The sequence below is a fragment of the Atta cephalotes genome (genome assembly GCF_000143395.1).
Source record: "Atta cephalotes unplaced genomic scaffold scaffold00071, whole genome shotgun sequence".
In the NCBI taxonomy this organism is placed as follows: Eukaryota; Metazoa; Arthropoda; class Insecta; order Hymenoptera; family Formicidae; genus Atta; species Atta cephalotes.
In genome coordinates, this window is record NW_012130135.1 from 666,624 (window position 1) to 677,260 (window position 10,637).

The following is a 10,637-nucleotide window of genomic DNA, read 5'->3' on the forward strand; positions in this document are numbered from 1 at the left end:
TATTATTAATATGTTTATTTATTATAATTCATAACGTAGAATAACTTTGTCTACTAGATCTTTAATATCATTTTTCTTACTTATTTATTACTGTTTATTATTTCTCTAATGCCGCATTTAGGCCGTAAAGATAAGAACTTATGGGCGCGTTATTTGACAGGCGCGTCACGCGTCATTAGGGAAATAACTAGATTATAGTAACTTATAGCACTATCGCGTTTGACGCACTTACAGTTATGACCCGGTAAGTACTCATGGGCGTGTCATTTGACGCGTGTGTCACGCGTTATAGAACTGGTTTGGAACTGGGAGCGTTTGATGCAGTTTCGTGCAATTATAGTGCTGAAATGGAGATTGACAGCTTAGACGAGATTCAGATCAATAAAAAGAAAATATAAAGTAAAATAAAAGTAAAAAGAAATTGATATACATATTGCGAAATGAATTATATGCATATGTATGCTGACTAAAATAGAGGTTATTTGTATTTTCAAGATCTTGAATATTTTCACACTGCATACTTTAGAAATATTATTATTATCACTTGAAATTTTTTGTAGAGAATATTCATATGCGGTTTATGTGAAGAAATCGTGGGCAGATTGGAAGTAATAGAGAGCCATTCTTGTGTAATAGGATATGCAAAAGCAATTTTTAACGAAAATTTCTCTATTTTTATGCTCAATGCAGTAAGTAAATTTAATTATTTTGTGAATAAATATTACATAATGTTATTAAATATATATATCATATTGTATAAATAATATTAAATATATATATCATATTGTATATTATTAAATATATATATCATATTGTACAGAATATATATATCATATTGTGGAGACATTGTATGTCGAAGCAAGTAAATGGGGAAAATATTAATATCGTTGAGAACCCACAGTTTCCTGTCGAAAAGTCTACAAGATGACATCAGAAAGCAATAGATGAAATTCTGATTGCAGAGATATATTTAAGGGAGTCTTTGTGGAATCAGAATGTTGTGATCGCGAGATAGAAGAACAATGGATAAGCTGTAGCAAGAAGCAAAGCAACAAAAGGTATATGCTACCAAGATATTCAATTTTTAAATGAGTTACATGAATAGTGGTGAAAATTGGAAGAAATTGCCTAAATAAATTACTTATGTGATAACAAGAAAATTTTTATATAATTCTCTTAATATTGCAGGCTACTTCTTCTAAGCCATTTCTTTCAAATTCCCACCATTCATACTATTTATGGCTATGTTTATACAATGCATTTAACGGCCTATTCAATAGATGTCCTTGTTTGTCCAATAGATGGCCTGTAAGTTAAACAAAGATACCTATCGTATAGATCACAGACAGACATAGCTCGAGTATACAAGATTATTGAAAATATATACAGCATGTATAATTATTAGAATTATAAAAATTAAAAAAAACATGATTTTATTTTAGAAGTATACTCTAGTGAAGAATGCAAAAGAAAATGGAAAAATCTCCGTGATCATTTTTTTATGCGGATTATTTCAGCGGAGAAGCTGTGAAGTGGGGGCAGCAAATCAATCGAAGAAGAATAAATGGCATTTCTATGAGTCATTAAATTTTTTGCATGACATTATTAAGACGAGAGTGAATACAAGAAAAAATTTTTTAATTTTCAGAAAATATGTTAAAAGTATTGCGAAAGTATTTGAACTACTATTAATTATAAAGTAACATATTAATAATTATTACTGTTATTTCAGAACTGTATCGCCAGTCTGTAATAACAACGTAAATATCAAAGATAAAGAAGAAAAAGAGAAAGAATCTGTACAAGATGTGAAGATGATATCCCTAGTATGTTGCATTTTATGCCCATCATTTTAATTTGTATATATATATCAATATGTATATATTATTTTCAGAAATAGCAAAAAGCAAAGGATAAACAGAAACTCAAACCAAGATAGTATCCTACAAATAAGGCATTACACGAGCCGCCGCCGACAATTTCTTTGCTATCAATAATCAGTAACGAATGAAGAAGAGCATTTCGGAATGATGATTTCCTTCAACTTCGTCAATTTCCAAGATTTCGCAGGAGACAACTAATGTTGAAAATACATAAAATATTATATAAAGAACTAAATAAGGCTGAGTAATAAGAATATAAAGAAAATATATTGTTATTTTTTTTATGTATTTTATAATAAAATATTTTATAATATGAAGAAATAAAAAACTTTTAGAAATTTTACAAATGTTTTATTTGGGGGAATGTTTTTTTAACACATAAAATGATCGTTTTTAAACAAAAAGTAATTATTAGTAATAATTAATACGAAGTTATTAGTAATATTAATATGAAGTTATCAGCAATAATGTATAAAGATTAATGTTTTATATTACTTAATACTAATAACTTATAACTTAATTATTGGTCTCATTGCCATGGTACAGCATTGTTGAAATATTGGCAGAAAAGTTCTTTAATTCTGATAGCTTCTCGAGTACTATTATGTGTGCCACAATTGGACACATCTGTAAAAGCACATCTATTTTCTATATTATTGTTCTCCATGAACCTGGAATGTGCACACTATCTGCTGTTTCTTTATTCAATAGGTTTGATGTTACATAAAAGTCATTTTTGGAGTCTTTACGAAGCCAGTTATGCAAGCAAATTGTATTTTTAATCATGGCTGTGTCTACGCTGGCAAATTGGTCAATAATTGGCTTTTTGTAGATCCTTCATTGACTTGCTAGAATTCCGAAGACGTTTTCGATGATCCTTCTGGCACTTAATCGATAATTATAAACATGTTGATCTGCATTCAATGTCTTTTTGCCCCATCGTGGGTTTGGCCGGAGCAAGTATGGCTTAAACGGAAACGTTTAATCATTTCCAACAAGATAATATAGCAGCAATGGTTCTCCAGCAGAAATACATTCTTTGGGAACTTTCATTGTGCTTGCTTCATATTTTTGTCCAAAGACGCTCTCTTTAAATACGCTTCTATCGCTGCGCCGATCATATTCACACACCAATATCCACGAAGAGAAAATTGTAATGCGCATCGCAAATAGCTAATAAAACAATAGTGTGGCTGTTTTTATAAAAATTTAATCCTGCATTGTTTGGAACTGAAATGAAAGATATAATTGTGTTTAATTAAAATAAGGCCATACTCGAATAGATTGCAGCAGTGCATTAAAGATAAATGTATAGTGTACCTGAATTGTAACGTGTTTCCCATCAATTGCCCCAATACAGTGTGGAAAATCTCACAAATCATTAAAAATGCTGAGCGATGCATTTTCATTCCTGTTCATCAATAATAGGCGGAAGAATTAGCGAGTATCAGTTAATCTCAAATAACTCTACACATTGTACTGATGATTTCACTTACAGTATTTAAATCTATTAAATATTGAAAACTCATAGAGGTCATTGAATTTCCTGATGCAAGATATCTATCCAAAATATAAACACAAAATTATTTCACATTATTTTTGAAACGTTAACTAATTATATATTTTTCATAATTACATGTACAAGATTAAACATATTACCTCAAAGTTAAAGTTAGTCGTTCGGCTTGACTTATAGCGTACAATATACAGTCTCTGCAAATGCGGCCCTACAATTTCTATAAAGCCTCAAGTGGCATAGCTGACATGTGAAAATAGTTTTGAAATTGGGAATAACGCATGATAAAAACCGTATTCATTTCGTTTTTGGATTAGAGAATTAATCCATAAACGTTTCTTTTGACTTTTCCTTTTTTTTGCCTTATTTTCATTAAAAGAATGGCTAATACTGCAAGCATTTGCTTACGTCGGACATAGTATGCATATTGAACATTTATAATACTTGCACATTCTACTAGATATTTTTGATATTTGGCGATTGAAGCCATTAATGATGACTAGATGATACTTTATTTATTAACATTACTTTTAATGCAACGCATCAATGCGCGATAATCTCTAAGCAAACAGTCAAAATAGTTATAATAATGCTAGAAGCTACTAGAAAACGTTGTCAAAAGTGCCAAACGCGATGACGCATTTGAAGTTGGAATTCAACTGTAAACGCGTCAGACGCAACAGTGCTACAAGTTACTATAATCTAATTATTTCCTCAATGACGCGTGACGCGCGCGTCAAATGAGTTCTTAAAATTATGTAGCGCTCAGTGAGTGATGGAGTATAATTTTAAGTCGCTCCATCGCTCGCTGAGCACTACATAACCTTATGATCTAAACACGGCATTAGACAAATAATAAACAGTAATAAATAAGTAAGAAATGATATTAAAGATTATCTGTAGATAAAATTATTTTACGTTACGAATTATAATAAATAAACGTATTAATAATATTATAGATTAATTCCTTTTTTGCTCAATGAGCGGTCGTCACTTCTGAGTGCATCCAATGCCTATTAGCGATATTCAATGAGAACTCTCCTTTGCATCATTACGTGAGAAAAAGCAGAGCTTTCATTGGATATCACTCATCACGTTCAGTGTGCAATTAGACCGAATTCACACTTTAACGGAAAAGCGGAAGCCAATCGGAACTCGCAGTAGTAATAATTTCACTTGTCTGCTTCTGTTTTTCCGCGAGTTCAGGGAGTCAAGTATGTATTTTCACATTGTGAAACTTTCCACATTTCATTTTTCACTTTTCATTTTTCGCTCATCGAGATTTCATGTGAAACTTTTTCATGTATAGCGATTACATATGCAATATTGTATGGATGATTGAGCAATCCATATAATTTATAACAACAGAAAGAAAAATAATGAACGTGACTGTGAAAAAGAAATGTTATTAAATTATTTAAAACCCAATCCCGAATTAGGACTAAAATAGACAGAAAAAACGAGAGTTGATTAAAATTGCTAAATTTAAAGTATTTTATTATATAATGTATTATAATAATTGCTAGAAATAAATAATTATTTGACAAAATATAACATTTTTAGTCATTTTAAAATCATTAATTGTATGTATGTATGTATGTATGTGTGTATATATATGTATATATATATATATACACATAATAGTTTTTGTAATATATTATTATAATAGTTACATATTTATATATAACCTCTCTTCCGTCAATGCGATATTACTTCTTCAATTATTAATCTGCCTTGAGATAAATTGTCGGAGGATAAGACATATTAGTTCCGAAATATATTTATCAATTCCTAGATTTCATTCCCTAGATTTCCGCCTTCCGCCATCATCCTTGGCTAAAAAGTTCATGTGAATAATTTCACATTTTCACAGTTGGGAAAGTTACATGATTGACCCTGGGCTGCATTCCGTTTCACGCATGATGCGCATGCATTTATCCTTGTTTAACATTCGGTAAATAATAACCCTGATTAGATTCCGCTTTTCCGTTTTCCGTTTTTCCATCGGCATGAATCCGCCCTTACACTCAGTATTGTTAGCCCGATGTCCATAATTAAAAATTTGTCCGAGATTTCGGACAGAGAAAAAAACAAATCACATTTGAATAATTTGATCACATGACCATTGCGATTGATTAATTCTTTTTTTATCCGAAGTCTCGGACCGATTTCTAGCATCGTGGACACACAAGGTTTTAGACGGGCCGGATTTCAGATGCATGCGCGTCCAATATAGCTTCAGTAATGTACCGGTCACTATTAAATAGGAGATCATTAATCGCCTATATAAAATTTTTCAAAAATGTTAAAAATTTTAATATACTTTACATATAATATTATATAGAAATATATTATATATATTTATATTATATATATTATATATATTTATTTTAAACATTAAAATTTTCAACTCTAAGCAACTAATGATCGTCTATTACTAATGACCGATACATTACTGAAGCTACATTGATCGCGTAAGCGTCTGAAACTCGGCTCGTCTAACATTGGTTACACTATGCAGCAGTATCAGTGTACACTGTGCAATCGGTGTACAACACGGTGTAATGAGCAATGTTGAAGTTGTGTCTAATGTAGTCTTGCAAAATCATATCTTTATAATAGATTTTTTGGTGTAAGATAAATAATAATTAAGTTATTTACTTTGAATTTTAATGATGATATATTCATTTGATGAGTTTTTGTGTAAAAAATTCTGAAAAAGTATCGCTACTTGGCCTAAACATTTTTTAAGGTTATAGGAAACTTATCATTTAATTCTTTAAGGGTCGGTTGTTCCATCTTTTGGTAAATTTTACCTGTTGGATAAGTAGCAAGATTATCCAATTATATGCGCGATTATAAGATTTACCTTATAAAATTTACTAAAAGGTGAAATAACCGGCCCTAAATGAGGTTTGAATTAAACATTTACCTGGAATAAATTTAAATTTTTCTTATTCAGATTGAATTCAAATTGAACATAATTATATGAACATAATTATATGAAATTATATATGAAATTTGTATTTTAATACATATTGATATGATCCCATATATAAATTTTCTCAATTGTTTTTGATGCCAAGTAAAAATGAGTACTCGGGTATTGAATGACATTCATAATGATTTAAAACAGCTTATAACAGTGCTTACATCATTCGAGGTATGTGTGCAGTCAAGTTAATATTTATGATGTATATATGTGAGAAATTAATGACATCTTACAAAATATAAATTTTTACATACTCAGGAAGATGAAGAAGGATTTCGGATATGCGAACGATTTTGTTTGTCAAATATTAAACACCATCGCTATCTTTCTATTGATAGTCATGCAACCAAGGAAGCAATAAATGCAGTGGTTACTAAATTTTCGATCCATGGAAAATATGAGGTTGCTAAAAAGTTTCAGGAATTGATTGATTCCTTCTTGTCTAGTTTTGACTTTGAGCAACATCCACAATATGATCTAGAGTGGCATTTGTTGACGTTCTTGTTAGATTTATCCACTGAAACGCATAAGTCTAACTTAGACAGCTTAAAATTCACACGTGGAGAACACAGCTTTAATGCAGGTACTGGAAATGAAGATAACATTACAGATGAAATTGATTGGGCACAGTATTTAAAGGAGGGCCAGGAAAATTTCTTTTGCAATTATAAAAGTGATGATAGCGAGAGTGTAGGTATTCATGTAAGAAATATGAAAGTAAATTTTTCTCATTTATGTTTCTCATTTATGTTTTTTTATTTTTGTATTTGTATAGGAATGGTCTGATTTAACGGAAGAAAGAACTGATGAAAATGATATTTCTTTGCCAACACAAAGATGTAATATTCAATTAGATATTGCACACCCTCTAGAAGTTTCTAATAGTGCAACAGATAAATTTTCTCTAGCATTAGTACAAAATCTTGAATCTAGGAAATGGCTCTTATCAAATGTTCAAACCGATTGGTGGAACAATCTAAAATGTCAAAAGTATCCTGTTATTAAACGATCTTGTGACACCAGTATATGTGATATATGGTATTTTTTATTTTTACTTTTTCTATTAATTTATTTTATCTAAGAGACAATAGTTAAATATGTGATATTGTTCTTAAATTTGTACTTATAAGGCATAAGACAAATTTGTCAGTTGTGTATAAAGTGGCTACTCTCAGTGAGTATCAAGTATGCAGAGAATTGTTATGGATGTTTTATGTTCAAACGTCAATGGTAGTATTTCAAGAGGATAGCGAATCAAAATTCTCAATACGTTCGGATATATCTATACCAAGTTTGACAACTGTATGTTGCTTTTATCATTTTCAAATTTTATGTAATCTTTCATTATATATTATATCGAATTATTATATTGTTTGTATACTACTTTCAGACTGCTTTTAAAAGTATCTTAACACCATTCTGCAAATATTTTTCGATGATATATGATATTGAAAAATTTGGATCTGATTTGCAATTAACTTATAATCAAGAACTTCAGAGTCCTCCATTGACCTATGAAGCATATAATGCTGCACTTAGGCAATATTTGTATGACTTTAAAACTAAAGTGGTTAATATGGAAAAGGATATTATGAAGCAAGGTAAGTTCATGCATTTGTTTGTTTTATTATAGTTTTACTAATAATTTTTTTATGTTCTAGAAAATTGCAATACGTTCTTATCTTTATCAACTAAGCTGAGAAGACATTTGAATATTATAAACATTATCTATGATATACATCAGAATGTTATAACTGATTGGAAAGTCAACCCTAATTGGAAATGCGCATCTCGACTGTTGTCATCTTTATATTATGAAATGCAAAATTCTCATAGTCGGGAAAGAACAAATATTTGTATAAATTTGTACTTACGTAGTCTTACTGTTTATCTTAATATAATCGATACATGGCTGAGTGAAGGACGGTTAGAAGATTGGCGAGATGAATTTATAATTGTGAGGTACAAATAAGAAATAAATAATTAGAATTAAAATTTACCATAATAATAATTCACCATATATATTTTTATGCTTATTTTTATGTCTATTATTATATGTAGAATCACAAAGGATGAAAATGATGAACAAATTGAAAAATTTACGATTCGATTATTCGATAATATCTGTTTAACAGATCCAATTATGCAATTTTTATTGCAAAAAGTGCAACATATGGGTCACAGTATTGAATTACTTGTATCTTTAGATCGAATTACCGATATATGGAGAATGGATAATGAGGATAATGGTCTCTAATTATGACAAATATCTTATATCATTATCTTATAAACTTATATTTCATTATAATTTATTACAGATATGAGGATCTCATTAAACATTGAACTACAAAATAAATTGTTATTGGAAATATCTAAGTATAGCCTACCAGTGGAGGAGACAGATACTACATTGCAATTAGATGAAATATTCCTACAAGAATATGATGCTGATATTGAAAAAAATATAATACAACAGTTATCAACTTTACATAATCTATTTCTCATGAAAGCCATGGAAGATTACATGCCATCTGAATTGTATAAAAACGATACAGTGGATACTCATGTGCATAATACTCACGATTCTAAAACAAAACAAGGCCAGATACATAACTTATATAGAGAGTATGTATATGTATTTATTAACATATTAAGATAATTTATGCATTAAAATAATATGTTTTTTGTAGACTACAAAAGATAAAATATATATTACCGATGCAAAATATTTTAGAAAAAACATTGTCTGAAATTTTGATGTTACGTTATAACAGTGCTAGCAAATTAGTAAAAGATATTATGATTGATGAATACAAGCTGCAAACACATTTGAAACTACTGAGGTTTGTTTATATGATGGAAGCTGGACACGTTATGAACAAATTTTATCAAATCTTGTTTTATGAGGTAAAAAAAAATTATTAGTCTTTGAGATAACTTTTTGTGCGTAACATAATTATCAATTTTAGATCGAAAATAATCAAATGTGGGCTAATTCGTATTTTCTGTCATATATTCTTGAAGAAATATTTTCTCAATATTGGCCAGATACAAGTTCACGCTGGTCGGTTACAGTTCATGGCAATATCAGTACTCGTCAAGTATTACAAGCTGTAAATAGTATAACACTGCATTATACAGTAGAATGGCCTATAAGTATTGTATTGACTAAAAAAGTTTTGGATAAGTACAATGAAATATTTAGATTTCAATTGAAATTAAAATGGGCCTTGTGGACGTTAAATAACTTAAGATTTTGTGGTAAATAACTATGGTTTAAAATACAATATGCTTTTGTGACACATTTGTATTGTTTCATCTTTTTTTCAGATCTAGAAGATTCTAGGTCATCATGTATGAAAGATAAATTGGAACAATTTCAAATAAGACGCCTTGAAAGCTTGAGATTTTGGTTGTTGCACGCGATAGGATCTATACATACATACTTGTCCGGTCAAGTATTACAGAGCCTGGGTTTTATACTAGAAAAAGTTCTAATTCAGGCAGATAGTCTCGATACTATTATATCAGGTAATGACTGTGATTATCTTCAAGAGGAAAAATTTCTTATCTTATTGCATGATTATTACAAAATATAAAGTCGTCTTTCAAGAAAGAAAATGTTGGGTGAAATAGCCTTAATAATTTTAATAAACATAAGCGGTTTTTTTACAGTGCATAATGAATACTTAAGTAAAGTTCATGAACATTGTTTATTAACAGAGGAATTTAAAGATTTAATGACAACTATAAATAATGTATGTACATCTATTGAGTGACTAAATAATGGCAGAATATCAGTTTATATAGAATTTATTTATCACTCAATTATGTTTAGATGATCGAAATGTGTATTCACATACGAGATCGGTGGTCACGCAAAAAATTATTATTAACTGCTACAGAATTGGATGTGATGGAGCATAGTTACATAAAGTACCATACGTATCTTGCCTTAGCTTTGCACAATGCAGTACAACATAAGGATGCGGATTACTGTAAGTTTTACAATTTATTAGCCATACTTAACGTATTTCAATATAGTTGCCCATAGTTTTGCAATCAATCGATCATTTTAAAATATTATTAAAACAATTGCCAATCATCATAATGTTGAAAATAAAAATGTGTTCAAATTATTTTTTCGAATCAATCGTTGAAAGATCAATGTGATTAATATATATTGACATATTGAAGCCTGAATATATATATATATATATATATATATATATATATACATATATAT

The 10,637-nt window shown here is 29.5% G+C and overlaps 1 protein-coding gene across 1 annotated transcript in view; it reads left to right on the forward strand.

Moving 5' to 3' along the window:
• Nucleotides 1–6,490: 6,490 nt before the first annotated feature.
• LOC105624035 (gamma-tubulin complex component 5) overlaps nucleotides 6,491–10,637 on the forward strand; it is a 5,770-nt gene continuing 1,623 nt past the window's right edge. Inside the window, exons 1-13 of the mRNA XM_012205400.1 lie at nucleotides 6,491–6,562; nucleotides 6,650–7,081; nucleotides 7,167–7,429; nucleotides 7,522–7,693; nucleotides 7,782–7,992; nucleotides 8,053–8,353; nucleotides 8,453–8,640; nucleotides 8,710–9,016; nucleotides 9,082–9,298; nucleotides 9,361–9,652; nucleotides 9,722–9,922; nucleotides 10,067–10,149; nucleotides 10,230–10,389. Coding sequence (XP_012060790.1) covers nucleotides 6,491–6,562; nucleotides 6,650–7,081; nucleotides 7,167–7,429; nucleotides 7,522–7,693; nucleotides 7,782–7,992; nucleotides 8,053–8,353; nucleotides 8,453–8,640; nucleotides 8,710–9,016; nucleotides 9,082–9,298; nucleotides 9,361–9,652; nucleotides 9,722–9,922; nucleotides 10,067–10,149; nucleotides 10,230–10,389 — 2,899 coding nt within the window. The remainder of the gene's footprint in view (nucleotides 6,563–6,649; nucleotides 7,082–7,166; nucleotides 7,430–7,521; nucleotides 7,694–7,781; nucleotides 7,993–8,052; nucleotides 8,354–8,452; nucleotides 8,641–8,709; nucleotides 9,017–9,081; nucleotides 9,299–9,360; nucleotides 9,653–9,721; nucleotides 9,923–10,066; nucleotides 10,150–10,229; nucleotides 10,390–10,637) is intronic.